The following is a 17,419-nucleotide window of genomic DNA, read 5'->3' on the forward strand; positions in this document are numbered from 1 at the left end:
GCTTTCTCCAAAGACATGTTTTAGGGAGCAGTGAAGAAGGACCTAATAAAAGGTCCTGTGGTGGAGAATAGGCTGGTCAGAGCACTCCCAGTCTGTCCCATTTAGACTCATGTAGTGGATGTGAAGTGTGATCAACACTCTGAGAGGCAGCCCTCGGCCTGTCGGACTCCCTCTGCCTCTATGTTGTGCGGTCAGTATTTGTTTGCATTCACACACAAGCTAAGCAATCATCTTCAGTGGGGATCTTATGCTCAGAAGAGTATCACAGCCCCTTCCAACTTTCCACAAGCGTTGATTTTATCCTATAGCATCGACTGTGCATTTTCTTAGGTAATGTAATAACCTTCCATATTTTTCACTCATAAATTAGAGTCGTTAAATGTGACCAGCAGGGCTCTTAAGGGTTATCTAGTCCACTAATTTTTAAAAGCAGAGACATGGGGGTCTGCAGAACGGAAGCAGCCTGCTCAGGACCACACAGGGGGTCAAGCAAGGGAAGGACCAACTGGCAACCTTCATTCATGGGTTGTGAAGCAACCTCACCCCTGCCATCTTCATTCATGGCTTTGTTTTTTATTTTTGTTTTTTGATCCTAAAAGGATCCTTCTAGTGACCACCGCAGACTACACTCTTCCCTTCACTGAATCTACCCAGGCTTGCTCCTTAGAAGCCAAGTGTCTCCTGGAGCCCACCTCATCAAGAAAGTTCTCCTACTCCATTATGAAAGCAGTAGGCCTCTTGGCTAAGCTGAGAACTTCTCTAGTTTCTTTCTTTCTTTTTTTTTTAAGTAGGCATCACACCCAGCGGAGCACAACGCTGGGCTTGAACTCACTCATGGCCCTGAGATCAAGACCTGAGCTGAGATCAAGAGTCTGATGCTTCACTGACTGAGCCACCCAGGTGCCTTGGAATTTCTCTTTTCAAATGGAGCCAAGTTCGAATTATTATCTGCTGGCTAAATTCTCATATTTTATTTTCGCCTCCACAAAACACACACACACACACACACACACACACACACACACACAACTTGTCATTATCACGTCCCTCTCGTTTATTTTTTTAAAAAAGGATGCAATTGATTTTCTTACCTGATTGCCTTTTTCCAGGTTTTTGGTCTCGCTCCCCCAGTCAAATGCCCGGAGTTCCCCAGAATTCACTGCCTGAAAGGAGACAAATGGACATGGCCTTCAAATGCACCAAATGCATCTGCAACCATGTCTGTAGTCAGGAGGGAACTGGAGAACCGGGGCTGAGGCTGGTCTTCCATTCAGAGCTAGGACGGTTTTCGGGAACGCTTAAAGGCAAGAGTAAGGCCTTTTCAGGGAGAAAAATGTACCCGGAAAGCACCTGCCACCTTGTCCTACAGGGGCAGGAAGTGCATCCCCAGAGCGGCCTGTGCAGGGATGACTGTCCCACGGACCTTGCAGGCTGAGATGGGAGAGCGCCCCCTAGAGCTCGCGGTGGGGCAATGCTGGGAGAAGTTGACCAAAGTACAGTCCAGTTCAGCCCGGCCCCCGCTACTGCCCCCCCCCCCCCGCTCCCTACACACACACACACACACACACACACACACACACACACACACACACACACGGCAGTGATCTTAGAGGAACAATTTGACTAGGCTCTAAGTCGTTAGAGACACAGGACCCATATTTATGGTTTTTAAATGTCCTTATCAGAATTCTTAAAACTTTCTGCTTGCAAGAGGATCCCTCTGGGTTTTTTTGTTCAACAAAGTCGGAGTTTTATTTATTTACTTTTTCATCTAAGTCGTGGTTTTGGTAGATGAGAATCTAAGCTTAACCACGTTCTGGCTCTCTGTCTTTACCTCCATCCTTACTTCGACAGCCAGTCTACATGCGACTCTGCAGGACCATCTCTAATGAACAATATTAGGTGCAGTGTTTCTTCATATGTGAAAGGATAGTCAGCATCCAACTGCCCAAGAATCAGTTCTGAGTGATCCGAGATCCGCCACGCGGCCCCCAGAGACGGTACTTGTGACTGGTATCGGGACCCTCCCTTCTGTGACTGCGGGTGAAGTCTGCAGCACGAAGGACTCCTGTGAAAACCTCTCTGGGTGTTTATGTCCTGCCTTCACATTTTTATTACCACTTGAGCCTGCTGCTGGAGCAGCAGCAAAGGAGAATGGAAATGTGATCTCCAGCCTCATCTGGAGGGACAGAAAAAGGTCGCACTTGGACCATCTGAAGTCACACTCTTAAAAAAAAAAAAGCTGTTTTTAATGTTTATTTATTTTTGAGAGAAAGAGAGGAAGGCAGAGCATGAGCAGGGGAAGGGCAGAGAGAGAGAGGGAAACACAGAATCTGAAGCAGGCTCCAGGCTCTGAGCTGCCAGCACAGAGCCCAAAGCAGGGCTCAAACTCATGAGCTGTGAGATCATGACCTGAGCCGATTGGATGCTTAGCCAACTGAGCCACCCAGGTGCCCCTGAAGTCACACTCTTAAGGTCCACTCAAGATTCCTTGAGCTGAGTCTTCCCTCCCATGTCCTGAAAAGATTCAGTGCCCTAAATCGAATCCACAGTGAAATGAGCATTGACAAGATCACATTTCATCTTGGCGTAAACGTGAATACCACCTGTGCTGTCACGAGCACATCCTTCGACTCCTCCAGACGACACGCACAAAGACCCGGCGACGGCAACATTCTTACCTGGCTCCAGTGTAGGATATTTTGCACCGATGTCCCGGCGGGGGTGTGAGCCACATACACGTTTGCCCGGCTCTGTAACAAAGCAGGAGCGGTTTGTGGGGCATGGGAAAACTCACAAGATGGGCACCTTGGCAAGACCACATCTCCAGGGCGTTAGGTGAAGAAACGGGAATATCATTATGTTATCAGCAATTTTCCATGGAACAGTAACAGACACATGCATGTAAGTTTAAGAAATGCCACTACACGTATTTCCAGGCACTATATTTTTCATCTGAGAAGAGCTTCTCCTGAAACAGCTGACTTCTTTTAAACGCTTTCCTAGGGTAATTAACGATGAGGGCTCTAGAATTGGGTCTGTATTCAAATCCCACCTCTGCCATTCAATTTGGGAATTATTTAATGCATGAAGTCTCAGGATCCTAGTGTATAAAATGGGCATATTGATAAGACCTGTCTCATAGGATTGTTACAGGAAATTGCTTAGCCTGGTATATAATAAATGATTATCAAATGGTAGCTATTAATCATATTATTAATAAAGAAGGAAAAAAATCTCGAGGAGTGAAAGACATATGCCCCCCGCTGCTGGGAGTTGTGACTGGCAGACAGTACCCCACTGTCAGACTTCCTTGGGGGGGGCGGCCCAGTTGCAGAGAGCTGTCCTGCCCAGTGTCTCCCCTGGTGACATTGTAGTAAGTGACCAGTTGAAGCAGGATGATAAAGACCAGTCCCTTCACTCTCATTTGGGACAACTTGGAAGGGTCATCTGATCTTCATATCAACCAAGGTTCCCATTGAGCCTCTAAAGCAACTTGATGCTTTCCATCTATGGAATCCTGCCTCCTTCCGTGCCCTGGGCACCATCCCAAGGGTCTAACCTCAAATCATTCTGCACACTGATCTCCATCTTTCTGAGGAAAGCCCCCCAGGGACCCCACCAACAGTACCTAGGCCTAAGCTGAACTGAGATTCTGAGATGTCCCCTTACATTACAGACTGGAAGGACCCAAGGAGAAAGAAGAGGGGCACGAGGTCTGGCAGCTAACTCACCAGAGTAGAGCCCCTCTCACCCGTCTTCCATCATAATCTACGAAGTTTGTATCTAGCGATGCCCTTATGTCAACCTTGACTCAGCCTGTGTGGAAGTATTTTCTGCGTGTTAGTGTGGCTTGAAGAGAACTGAATTATTGGTGTATGTCATTTTTCTGAGTCTCCCCTGGCAGTAGCTCGCTCTTGGGAGTGAGACTGGTCACTTCTAGTGGAAATTGGGAATTTATTAGGCTTCCACTCACCATGTTCATATTGTTTGCATTAAATCCTCCCAGAAGTAACATGACATTGCTACAAATCTGATCAATAATCATCTGACCACACAGGTAGATAACAAACTGTCTGAAGAATCTGGTCTGGTACAGAAACTCTTTTTTGCCAAAAAGTCCCTGTAAAAATATGAAATGGAATAGTAGTCATTACATTATAGTTAGAAAGAAGTGAGTCTAATTTAAAAGCATACAGATCTTCCTCAACTTACGATGGAGTTATGTCCTCGATAAAGCTATCATAAGCTGAAAATATCCTAAGTCAAAAATGTGCTTAATACACTTAACCTACCAACATCATAGATCAGCCTGGCTGGCATTAAACATCCTCAGAATATTTACATTAGTCTACTGTTGGGCAAATTCGCTTAACAGAAAGCCCATTTTAAAAATTAATTTATTTTAAAGGCGATTTTTAAAAATGTTTATTTATTTCTTTTGAGAGAGAGAGTGCAACACAAGTGGAGGAGTGGCAGAGAGAGAGAGAGAGAGAGAGAGAGAGGGAGAGAGAGAATCCCAAGCAGGCTACACACTGTCCATGCGGAGCCTGATGCAGGGCTCAAATCCATGAACTGTGAGTTCAAGATCTGAGTGGAAATCAAGAGTCAGGTGCTTAACTGACTGGGCCACCAGGGCGCCCTGATGCCTGTTTTATAATAAAGTGTAATTTATTGGGTACTGCACTGAAAGGATTGCACCAAATATCACTAGCCCAGGAAGAGAGCCACATTCAGAATTCAAAGTATGGTTTCTAGTGAGTGCTTTTGCACCATCGTAACGTCGAAAGATCGTGATGTCGATTTGTATCATACATCGGGGCTGTCTGTGTGTCTCAGCAATCTGGGTTGGAGACCCTTCTAACACGGACAGGGAATTCTCTGAGGAGTCACGTACCTTGATCATCATATCCGGCAGCAGCAAAAACTTGGTGCCAGGACTTTTTGCATGTTTGACAGTGGCTATGGGCGCTAAAGCAAAATACATTTTGATTTTCTGAGCCAGTTCTGGCATGGTGGAAAAAGCAATAAAACCTACAAGAGAAGAGGTATGTCAGTGTGGATACTGAATATCCTATAACCCATAAAAAATCCCGAGTTTACTTTGGTCAAGTTATTTCAGTAACTAGATGCAATGGTGTCTTAACTGCCCCAGGGAACTATAAGCTCCTTGAAAGGGGAAAACATCCAAAACCAAAATATTTCTGTGGCCCCAAAGACATCTTGCATACACTTTCCAACTAGCAGGTTCTCCTTACATTATTGAATTGAATTATTGAGTCCAACAGTAGGGACTTTGAAACATGTATATGTAGAGAGAAGTAACTATGTGAGAGACATTTTCAAGGTATTTGTAGTTCTTCTTTCATTTAATTCTGACTCTCGAGAGGAAGGTGGTTTAAGCAAATCTTTGCTTTACAGTGAAAGAAGTTGAGCATTAGAGAAATCACCTTTTTTATTGGTAACAAGCACGTTCTGTAATATAATGGGTGTTGGGATAGCAGGGTTTACACTGCTCTCCTTGACTCCTACCTTTTCTGGAACCCAAACTGTCATGTAATCTAAGTTGTCTTGTGAACTGGGTTTCAACTCTCATTTTTGTCCTAGACTGGGACTGGGATGCTGGCCTGCCCCTCAGTGCCTCGGTTTCTGCATCTATGAAAGAGTCTGAATTACCACCGTGTAGGGGAGATCTCTGTGGAGTGTTGGGGAGAGAAAGGGGGCTATCATTAAAGCCAGGGCAGGGTCATTGTATTTGAAATATTCTGTGCTCTCTGATATTTGCAGCTTGAGCGGCGAGGAAGCTGGGCAGAGGCAAGCCAGTATCCCGCGACTCCCTCCAGTTCCCCGAAGCTGAGTATTCATGAAGGCACTTGCTTGTCAACTTTTCTCCCCCCGTGAACAGGTTTTCCAGCCACAGGCAAAGGCAGGCCCAGAGTAACTGACTCGTAGTTTTTATGCTCCCAGATGTACGTCCTATCGGCAGGGCTGAGCTGCAACTCCGTTAAACTATATTCCAGCTTCATTACGACCCTCTCTGAACTCCCCTCGAATGTCAAGTTTGAGAACTCTCACTCACTTCCCCCAATGATACTTCTCTTTGAGCAGAGCAAGTACACGTCTTCCATACAAACAACTCCCTGGCTGACTTCTAGAAGAAGCCTATGCTTTTTTTGCCCCTGTTTTCTTCTCGAAATAGCATCTGGCCTCATCATGAGCACCTTGGTCTTAATGTCACACTGGACAAGCTGAGTGTAGAGAAGAGGAATCTCAGGGGCCTCTGGACATTAGATCAAGAGCAGGCGCTAACACCTCAACTTTCTTTCTGAGAAGTGTGAGGTGAGATGGGGTATCACCATATCCAGTTAATGTGACTCCAGAGGAGAAAATGTGACAGTTGGACTCTTCATCAGCCAGAGGGCACCAAATAAAAATAAGCCCACTGAACCCAGGCCCTGAATCCCAGTAGATGCTCTTATGTGCCTTCTTACATCCCATACCCTGGCCTTCACCTTCGGGTCTGGCTCAGGGTGGAGGTAAAGCTCTCTCAGCCCTCCCGGGACAGCCTTGCCCTCATGGCACACACCGGGCGCCTCCTGCTCTCCCCTTGACCTGATCTAAGCCAAACACACTTTTCCTGCTGGTGTGGCTTGAGACAAGACCAGAGGCCACAGCCTGCACTCCCATCTCCCCAGTGGATGACCTGTATCCTGCAGGGGCCGTGTGTTAGTTTCTCACAAATGTAAAAGGACAACATCACAAAGTTCCAGACATTGTCCTTGGGAGGAAAGGAAAAAGACTTGACTTTCACTGTAGTGTGGTGACCGCGTTTGATGTGTATTGAATCGCACATACGCTCTGCCAGAAGCAGCTGGAAGATGAAATCCCTGCCTTCACAGATCGTATATACATTACCACTGAATAGTCCAAATGGCCTCTAACTCCCCTAAGAAGGAGTTATTATCCCCATTTAATAGATGAGAAAACTGAGACCACAGGGCTGGATAATTTGCTCCAGGACATCCACCTACGAGGGAGTAAAGTCAGATGTGATCTAATTCCACCTCTCTGCGCCTCGAAAGCCCTCACTCTGTTGACCACACCGCAAGCTCTTCTCCACTCAGTCCCTGGCTCCCACAGCCCTCAGAGCCCCTGAAGAGGAGGGGCCGGTTTTGGGAGACGAGTCGGATGACGGATTCCAACCCACGCGCACACCGTCCGCCCGCACTTCTGACTATACAAACCTGCTTTCCTTCGAACCTACCCATGGTAGTGCCCTGTGAATAGCCGACATAATAGATCTTTTCCTGGCTGGTTTTCTGCAAAATAAAGTTTATGACTGCAGGAAGGTCAAACCTAGCCATCTCGTCATAACTATGGGGGTAGGGGGGAAAGACAAAGTTACATGAAAAATTACAATCAGAAACAACAAAAGCAGCCCCCAGGGTTTACAAACAGGCCCCCGAGTCACCATCCCCGCCGGCCTGTGACAGTGGCCCTCACAACCCTCGGAGTGGACTTGTTTCACGCCTGGGACACATGGGGGCCGCTGGGGCCACAAGCTCTCTGCACACTGCTGTTTTCTCCAGATGTTTTCCCAGAGCCGGAATCATCATCAGTGAATATTTACTGAGCACACGACTTACCTCCCCGAGGAGGTGTCCTGTTACACAGTAGAACAGCACAGGGCCGGGCAGATTCATTTGTATGGAAACGATTAAAAATGCTTTGGGGGCCCTTCTCTGATGAAATGGGTAAAGAGCAGGTTGAATGCCAATAGGTAATTTAAATAAAAACATTAAAAAGATATGAGATATGTATTAGTAAATTGATGGTCCCTAAGACTCAATAGTTTCCCTTTTATCTTTTTTTTTTTTTGAGAAGAGAGAAAGAAAGAGTGGGTGCGTGAGTGGGGCAGAGGCAGAGAGGGAGGGAGAGGGAGAATCTCAAGCAGGCTCCATGCTGTCAGCACAGAACCCAATGTGAGGCTCAAACTCACAAACTGAGATCATGACCTGAGCCAAAACCGAGAGTTGGATATTTAACTGACTGAGCCAGCCAGGCACCCCGAGTTTCCCTTATGTCTTTAACGTTGCCTGATCTCATCACTTTCTGGGTACTAGTCTTTGTCATTACTCAGGGGGGAGTTAACCCCAAAATGTGCATCTACAAGGAAATGCATCTGCATTTTCTCTCACCTCAGTCTCTACCGCCTGACGCCAACCACTGCTCTCATCCTCTTAGCCAGAGCCACCTCCTCGGGAAACCCAATCCTCCCCATCCTTCCCCCAAAGAATCACTAGTTAAATTAAAGCAACTTAAGGATATCATGGTAAGATATTGATGACCCAACCAAGGTCAATTATCCAAATGCTAGAAGCCATATTCTTTACCCGGTTCTCCCAAAGATATCCATGTCTACCTCCACTCTCAAAAGTGTATACCTGAAGGCCCAGAACTCATCTTGGTCAATGGAGAGGGTCTTGTGTCTCCGGGACCACGTGTTTCCCCGGCTGTTCCCCAGCCACACGTCAAAACCCGCGTCGGCCAAGATGAAGCCCAGGCTGTTGTTGGGTAGGTTGGAAATCCAGTTGCTGGCGTCTCCAAGCAGGCCATGCTGCAGCAACACCACCGGCTTGGAACCTACATGGGAGAGAATTTCAGCTGTGTGACAGACATGTTCTCCACCTTTCTCGTTACCCTCTAGTGTGCGAGGGCTTTCAAGTTCAACAGACCTGTGTTCAAAATTTTGATATAGCTGCTGGCTAGATGGATTGTGTTGGTTGGTCACTCAACCTCCCTGTATCTTGATTTCCTCATTAGAAAAGCAAGATTTTTGTAATGGTTAAGCAAAATAGTGGACAAGGAGCTGATAGGACAATGCCTGGCACAGAGAAAAAAAATCAATAAAGTTCAACTTCCATTGTTGTCTTTGTGTAGTTTTTATTATCACTAGATGAGTCTGGGCACCACAGAGGATATTGGAAGTGTCCAGGATGTAGAATAGTATAATGATTAAGATAATTATGTAATTATAAATATAATTATTGCATAATTTTAAATGTATATATAATGTATTATAAAATTATGTATAGATGGATGGACCACATATGCCATGTATATAATCGTTTAATGATTATGGTCCCTTCATGTCAAAAGGATTCATACGCCTGCTCAAAGGAGCTCCTACTGCTCAAATATGGGAAAATCTGAGACTCAAAATAAATAACGATAACAGTAAATTACATCCCAGTGAATACATTAAGAATGCATAAGACTATATTGATATCCATCAATAATGAATAAACAAATAATTAGAGGGGAAAGAAAAGCTATTATTTACAGAAAAATATCAAAAATATGGAAAGATTGATGGCATTATAAAATCATCAATGGATACTAAAATTAGTGGGCCAAAGCTTAAAGAGATATAAGATGTTTACATATCCTGAAAGCATCTCCTTACAAATTATTTATTAGTTGCAAAGGGAAAAATATTGAATTTATAATAGAAAACCTGACAGATACCCCTTAACAAAATTACTATAAAGTTAATATCACCAAATGGAACAGGATCACTAATTTACACCATTAACAAAAATTAACTCGAAATGCGTGCAGACTTGAATGTAAGGCTTGAAACCATAAAATTCTTAGAACTGAACAGAGAGGAAAATCCCCTGGACGTTAGTCTTGGCAATGATGTTTTTGGGTCAGACACCAAAATCCCAAGCGACAAAACCAAACCTGAACAGTGGGATTCAGCAAACTAAAGCATCCTGCCAGGGAAAGTCAACTTACGGGATGCGAGATAATATTCGCAAACCATGTGTCAGAAAAGCAGTTAACATCCCCAAATACTACTCACTAGCAAGACACCAATCTGACTGAAAATGAGCAAAGGATCTGAAAGGGCATTGTGCCAAAGACGACATACGGATGGTCCACAAGCACATGAAAAAGGCTCAACGTCACTCATCATCGGGGAAATGCAAATCTAAAGCACAATGAGCTCTCACCTCACACCTGTTCCAACAGCTTTTAGAGAGAAGAAGGAGTAACCAGGAAGTTGAGGATGTTGGGGAAAAGGGAAGCCTTTGTACCCTTGGGTGGTAACATAAATTGCTCCAGCCATCATGGAAAACAATATGGAGGTTCCTCAACAAATTAAGAATAGAACCTCCAGATAATCCAGCAATTACACTCCTGGACATATGTTCACAGGAAATAAAATCAGTGTGATCTCAAAGAGATGCCTACACTTTCCTGTTCATTGCAGCATTAAAAGATTGGAAACAACCTAAGGGTCTGTTGTCTGAGGAACGCATAAAGATGTGGGGTGTGTGTGTGTATAATTCAGCCATTTGTGACAAACATGGATGAAACTGGAGGATGCTATGCTAAGTAAAATAAGTCAGATAGGGAAAGACATACCATATAATCTCACATATATGTGGAATCTAAGAAAAAATAGTTGAACTCCTAGAAATAAAGAACGTAATAGTGATTACTGAGGCTGAGGCGTGGGGGAAATGGGTTAATATTGGTCAAAGGGTACAAGTCTTCAGTTATAATATGAATAATTCCTGGGGATCTAATGTACAGCAGCGTGGCTATAGTTAATAATATTGCATTTTTTCTTGAAATTTGCTAAAAGAAAAGATCTTAAGCATTCTCACCACAAAAAAAAGTAAAATAAAACGGTAACTATTGGAGGTGTTGGATGTGCTAACTGACCTGATTATGGTGATCATTGCATAATGAAAACCATAGAGCAAACCATCAAATTGTACACTTTAACTGTATACAATTTGATTTGTCGATGATGCATCCATAAAGCTGGAGAGAAAAGAATAATATTTTTAAAATAAAATGAATATCACAAATATGGGAACAAGCCATTATCATGAGCTTCAAAATATGATACATTGAGGACACAACTACTTCTCTGGTATTCCTGCCGAAATGTATAACCCGAGTCACGTCATGAAGAAACATCAGACAAACCAAATTGAAGAGTGTTCTGCAATCACTGTCCAAAACGCTTTTTAAAAATGTCAAAGTCAAAAGAGACAAAAGCTGAGGAATTGTTTCAGTTTATATAGGAGACAAAAAGACATGACGACTAACTGGCCTATGACCCTGGATTAGATTACTGACCAGGGATAAAAGCAAATATAAAGGATTTTGTATAGCTGACATAATTTTAATATGGGATATGCAGTAGATAGTAACATCAATCATTTAATTTCATACTTTTTGATAAATGTATTGTGATTATAGAAAACATTTTTAGTGAAGGCAAACAAGATACCATCCAGCCTGCTCAGATTTTCTACGCCAAGAGGCCAACAGGAGCTGCAGAAACAATACTGGCCACTAGAGGGGAGTATTCTGCATCAACTGGACCAAAAATGCAGGGCGATCCATTGAACTCCAAACATGTGGGCCCTGAGTGAACAGTCCAAGTAAACATGCTATGAGGAAGCAAACTCCATTCTTGAATAGGGGCTGCAGGTGACCCGTATGCTTAGGAACTGCCGCAGTCACTAGATTGCTCAGAAGAGCCGTGCCTGGGTTACCTCCTAGGGCAAGTGGGGCTTAGTGAAAAGTTCTTTCCACAACTCCAGGCTATTTGTTAACTCGAATAAAATTCATTCCTTCATTCCATATATATTTATTGGCATCTTGAATGTGTGTGATGCTCTTTCAGGCACTAGCTGTGTAGCCTTCAACAAAATAAAGTCCCGGTTCCCAATGAGTTTACATTCTGGCTGGGGGAGACAGGTCATCAGTAAGTAAATCTCTATCCTACCAGGTGGCAGGTACTACAGGGAAAATACGCAGGATAAGGGGCTAGAGCCGACTAGGTGGCAAGTGGGCTGCTATTTTGAACGGGGTGGTTAGGGAAAAAGTGTGACAGAGAGGACCTAAGTGAAGGCCAGGGCAGACTGTGTCACTATCTGATGAATTAGTGGTCCAGAGGGAGAACTGTAAGTTCAACGGCACTCAGGTTGGGGCATGCTCAACGTGTATCAGGCACTGCTGTGCAGCTGGTATAAAAAAGCTGGTTTTCAAAGAGCTGCCCAAGTGTAAACTGGAATACCACAGAACCCTAACACTTGTTTACACCGAAGACAGGAGGATACACGCACCCTTCCCTGGTTCTAGTTAAGAACGAGGGCTAGAGCGGCAGACAGATCCTGATTTGAGTGCGGGTTTTGCAATATTCTAGCAAGTGCTAGCATAGACTTTCTGGACAAGTTACTTAGCCTTTGTGAGTGCCAGCTCCTTAGGATGATTGTGAAAGTTAAGTGAGACAAATGCAAATAAAACACGTAGCATTGTGCTTGGCATTTAGAAAGAACAGAATATGAAATTATATCATTTGCATTCATCACAAATAATGAAATAATGTAGTTGCTGTTATACAAGTAGAGCTAGAGTATTCAAAGGAACAGAGTCAAATGGAGATAGAGAGTGGGCACACTTTCGTTGGTAATGAATGAGAATTTTTTAAAAGCCAGCATGAGCCAAAAATCCCATATACAAAAAATGTGATTATATGAATTGAAGAAAGGTATCAAAAAATTTTAAATGTACATGTGTTGCCTGATTCTCAAGAAAAATTAGTGAGAACTTGGGCAACATCTGAAATACTTAAGGTGCTACTTGGGTGGGGAATACAGAGTGTGCAAGTGTGGGCACAGGGTGCCATATTGGAATTTACATTTTTCAAGAGCAGGGCTGGTATGGTCTGTTCAAGAGATCATCAGTGAATATTTAAGATGATCTGCATAAGAAGAGTTTGGAGATAGGTTATGTGCTAGAAGGGGTCAAGAAATGGACCTTTCTGGAATGTCTTTTTTTTTTTAAGCAAACACTATGTTTCTTTAAGATAATTGGGGATATTTGGATAAATGGGGTGGTGGTGATGGAGATTACAGGGGTAGTGAAGCTATCTTTTGGCCCAAACAATGGGCCCCAGTCTGTAACAAGAACACAGACTCTCCTCTACATACCCAAACCACAAGGAAGTCATTACTGTAGGGAAGGCCGCCATGTTGCAACCATACCTGTCTTCTTAAGTTGTGTTAAGCCTTGAGGAATTCTGTTAACAGAAAGGATATAGCCATCTTCCGTCATGACTTCATACTCCTCACAGGGATAGCCTTGATGTTGGATGATTTCGCTCTAAGGAAAAAGCACAGCATCTTTTCAGCTCTAAAAAAGACCCATGACACCTGGGTGGCTCAGCCAGTTGAGCATCCAACTCTTGGTTTTGGCTCAGGTCATGAACCCAGGAGCATTGGATTGAGACCTGGGTCAGCCTTTGTGCTGGGCACAAAACTGCTTAAAATTCTCTCTCCTTTACTTCCTGCCCCTTCCCTGCTTGTGCTCTTAAAATAAAATAAAAACAAAGGAAAATAAAATAGAAAAATAAAATAAAGACAAAATAAAATAGAAAAATAAAGAAAAATAAAATAAAAATTAAATTAAATAAATAAAAAAATAAAACAAAATAAAAAACACAGACTCAAGAGCAGTAGTTCTTAACATTTTCGGGTCAAGGATCCCTCAGTGAATTCGAGAACTATAAGAAGGAATGCCAACATGGGCACACAAGCATGTTTGTGTATATACTTTCCGCAGTTCCTGATTTCTTGCTTGTTGCCTATGAGCGGACCCCTGGTGAAGGACCCACTCTATACACTTACCACCTGTACACGGTCTTTGTAAAATATGAGGCTTTGGAAATCTCCTCCGTATCTTCACTATACCTAACCGCTGCCATCACTCAGAAGAGGGAATTTTTTCTATCAGCTGCTGCATTAAAAGGACCAAGAGAAGAGACCCCAGGGCTGAAATACCCAGTGCAGAACATGAGAAAAGGGGTCTAGTAGTGAGGAGAGACCATTGCTTGACTTTTAATCCTGGTTCTAACACTGATACACAAACTAGCTGTATGGTCTTGGGAAAATTAGTTAACCTGTCTCTGTTCCTCAACTTATGAACCTATACATGAGGTAAGCTCATGGTGTATCCTTCATTGGGTTCTTGCAGGGAATGTGAAGAGAAAATGCACATATACCACTCACTAGATTTCCTGGCACATAATAGGTGTTCAATAAACATTAGCGACCACTATACTTAAAAATCACCCCCACCCTTTCAAGCAACTACTATTCATTTTGCAGACTTGAGGTTAAGAGACCTTTGTTTTTTTTCTTCAGAAAAAATTCCCTGGATTAGGTCCCCCTATTTTATGTTTTCTTCTTTGATTTCACTGCTCTTGTCATTAGTAATCGAGTGCTTATTTTCTCTGCTGTACTGTAAAGCTCCATGAACTCGGGTCTTTTGGTATTCTTCGATCTCTGTCACCTAGCGATTGGCACGTAACTAGGGCCTAATAGGTGCTCACCTATTAACACCAGCTAGAAAAACACATGCATGAAGTCAGCTGTATATCAAACTATAGGACAGATTATATCCGTATAAATCAGTAGACAGGATCAAATCTGTTCAGACGCTGAACCACGTGTATTCCATTTCTTTGAGTCTAAATCAGTAATTATATGAATTTCCTATTTTACTTTGCCTCTCCATGCATAAACTCTCAATGGCAGAGTCCGAGCCAATGAATTTTAGGATTGGGGCTCCTAAGGCCCTGACAGCGCTTGGTGCTGGGCACACCCAGTGGGTGAGGCTCTGTCCATGGCTAGAGAGGCTCCCTCCACGTAATAACGCAGAGGAATGTGTGTGGGCCCCTCGCCGGGCCAGAAGGCAGGAGGTAGCATCTCCTCACCCGGGAGGGTTTATTGCACAGTGGTCACAATGATGAGGTTTGTGTTTGGACAGGCCTGGACTGAAATTGGTAGCCAAGCTGCCTGCCAGTGGTGTGGCCCAATTTATGTTCTTTACAGCCTCTTTATTCTCAGTGTCTTGATCTGAAAAATGGGGACGATACTACCTACTGCTTAGGGCAGCGAGGAGGACACAATCTCTCTGCCACTTTCATGACAATGTCTGCTCCGGGACACGTACAACTTAATGATGGACGCTGTTAAGCTCAGCTAAGAACTCGAAAGTAAGCTGAAAACTTCTGTGGGTATCTAAAAAGATGTCACGCCATTCATGAGTTTTACCCACTTGAAGGGGCCTCTCTAGATTTCATCAGGTTCCTCTTACCGCCAGCCAACCGAGTGACCAATCCAAAAGAGGGTACAGAGAATAGACTACAATGGGCACAGGATGCGACCAGAAGCAGGTGTCTTGACAGGAAGGAGTGAGAAGCGAGACCTTTCTAATACGGGAGCAAGTAGAGGAAGAATAAAGAGCACAGAGGAGACGGCAATAATCAAGGGTCTGGGTGTGGCTCAAGACACCATGGTGATTTCTCAATTCCAAGAATGAACTCAAGAATCCAGGAAAGAGTTAAATTGTGCTTGAAGCAAATGGATTAAGCCATTGGCCCAAATTTACTGAATTTGTTCAAGGAGAATGCAGGCTTACTCACACCCATGCTGGCTTTGTTCCTAGTACAATATGCTGATTTAGGACTCCGCTCTGCTCGCAGAAGTCACCACCGCATATAAATATCACACGTAACTCAGATAACACACGGTGCAAAAGTTAGCACGTGAGCCACCTCATTCCCCCCCGCCCCCCCCAAGCATGGAAAATCCCAACTTACAACATTCATGAATGCTTCTGGGTCCGCCGCTTTAGTTGGCATCCCTCCTGAATTCACATTTCTTTGGAACAAGTATGCCACCAGAATCAGAAGCCACATCTCCGTCCTGTGTGAGACAAGCCACATTCTTGACAAGAGTTTTGACATGATCCGACATCTGCATTTATGTTTTTTCCAGTAGAACAACTGGCTCTAATGTCAGAAGGCTCTGCAGGTTTAAAATCCAGTCCTGAATGTTCCAGCTAGGATGCCTCCCCAAATTCTGAGACAAATTCAACAAGCGTTGTTGACAGGAAGGAAAGAGCACCAGGTAGACTGGAAATGTGGCCCAGGATGTCCCAATGCCACCAGGCTCCTCCTACCGCTCACACAGCTCAGACTCACCAATCCTCACCTTCTAGGTGTGTAGAACTTTCTTTGATGCAACCTGGAGCTACACACACATATACAGCCCATAAAACCCCTGTTCTCCATCATCCGGAAATAAGAACCATAGGGAGATCAGTTTTCTTTTCTTCCTAGTTTTTTTTTTAATGTTTATTTATTTTTGAGAAAGAGAGAGAGAATAAGTGGGGAAGAGACAGAGAGAGACGGAGACAGAATCTGAAGCAGGCTTCAGGCTCTGAGCTGTTAGCACAGAGCCCAATGGGGGGCTTGAACCCACAAACTGCCAGATCATGATCCAAGCCAAAGTCTGATGCTTAACCGACTGAGCCACCCAGGCGCCCCTTCCCCGCCCCCGCCCCCAGTATTTAATCTTCCTTCAAAGGGTGGAAAGATACAAGCTCTGCAGAAAACATGACAAGTTTCTATAGCCACCTTCTAGGGTTTCAGTGATCAGTCCTTTCACTGAAGATCGATGTAGTCATAAGGTGTTTCATTTAACATGTCAGAAAATTACAGGACATTTCCTCTTTTTTAGTGATGAGTGAGATTATCGATTGGAAGAAAATGCATCTTCCACATTTAGACCATTTGTTGATGTGGCTCCACTAAACAGACATGTGCAAAACGTGTTATGTGGGGCTGGCCCCACTGGCTTATTGCCGAGATTCATCAGACGGACACCCGCTAATTAAATCGGCTGCAGTAACTAAAAGGAGTTGCGGCCTAGTTATTTGCACGAACTAAATGTCCCAGTTTGATGTACTGTGTGGTCACGCCAATCCCTCCTTACCCTTCTATTATTATTTAAACAGGCCAGGAGGGTAGACTTAGGACAGTAAGAAAGAATGCGTTCGAATGTAAGAAAACACACATTACTTTAAGTGATATATTTCTTTACTCCTACATCAGCTCTTCAGAAGGGAGCAGAGCAGCACACGAACTGACAGACTTGGAATGTGGTAGGCCAGCGAGCCCCGGCCAGAACAGGACTGATGGGTCTGTGACAAAACCACCCCCAGTCTCAGCCTCGCCCGGGCTGGGCCAGCTGCACGGGTGTGGCGGCGTAAGCCAGAGGCGCTTCCCCGGACCCACCTCAATGTTCCCACCAGGCTGATCAGATACTGCTACGGAGGGGCCCTTTGACCTAGTTCAGGACTGCAGGGACAGCTGTCCAACTCCGCAGAGCCCCATGTCCTCCGTCCCCTCCGTGCTCACTCTCCGGTTCTGCAAAGTCAGACTTTGGCTCCCACCACTGCCCTTTTAGGACTTCTCAATGTCACGTAGCTAGAAAAAAAGACAAACTCCATGCAGCTCTTTTGTTTTTAGAAAAGTGAATGC

At 44.2% G+C, this 17,419-nt stretch overlaps 1 protein-coding gene across 2 annotated transcripts in view; it reads right to left on the reverse strand.

Moving 5' to 3' along the window:
- LIPM (lipase family member M) overlaps window positions 1-17,419 on the reverse strand; it is a 30,799-nt gene that overhangs the window by 3,004 nt on the left and 10,376 nt on the right. Inside the window, exons 1-9 of one of the 2 annotated variants that reach the window (XM_029931688.1) lie at window positions 17,174-17,278; window positions 15,695-15,800; window positions 13,077-13,194; window positions 8,445-8,643; window positions 7,265-7,374; window positions 4,898-5,034; window positions 3,977-4,123; window positions 2,682-2,753; window positions 1,092-1,163 (exon numbers count right to left, since the gene is read on the reverse strand). In XM_029931688.1, coding sequence (XP_029787548.1) covers window positions 1,092-1,163; window positions 2,682-2,753; window positions 3,977-4,123; window positions 4,898-5,034; window positions 7,265-7,374; window positions 8,445-8,643; window positions 13,077-13,194; window positions 15,695-15,793 — 954 coding nt within the window. In that variant the 5' untranslated portion in view covers window positions 15,794-15,800; window positions 17,174-17,278. Of the gene's footprint in view, window positions 1-1,091; window positions 1,164-2,681; window positions 2,754-3,976; window positions 4,124-4,897; window positions 5,035-7,264; window positions 7,375-8,444; window positions 8,644-13,076; window positions 13,195-15,694; window positions 15,801-17,173; window positions 17,279-17,419 lie in introns of those variants that run through there. The other variant, XM_029931687.1, reaches the window with a different exon arrangement.

This window comes from Suricata suricatta, chromosome 2, assembly GCF_006229205.1.
Source record: "Suricata suricatta isolate VVHF042 chromosome 2, meerkat_22Aug2017_6uvM2_HiC, whole genome shotgun sequence".
Lineage (NCBI taxonomy): Eukaryota > Metazoa > Chordata > Mammalia > Carnivora > Herpestidae > Suricata > Suricata suricatta.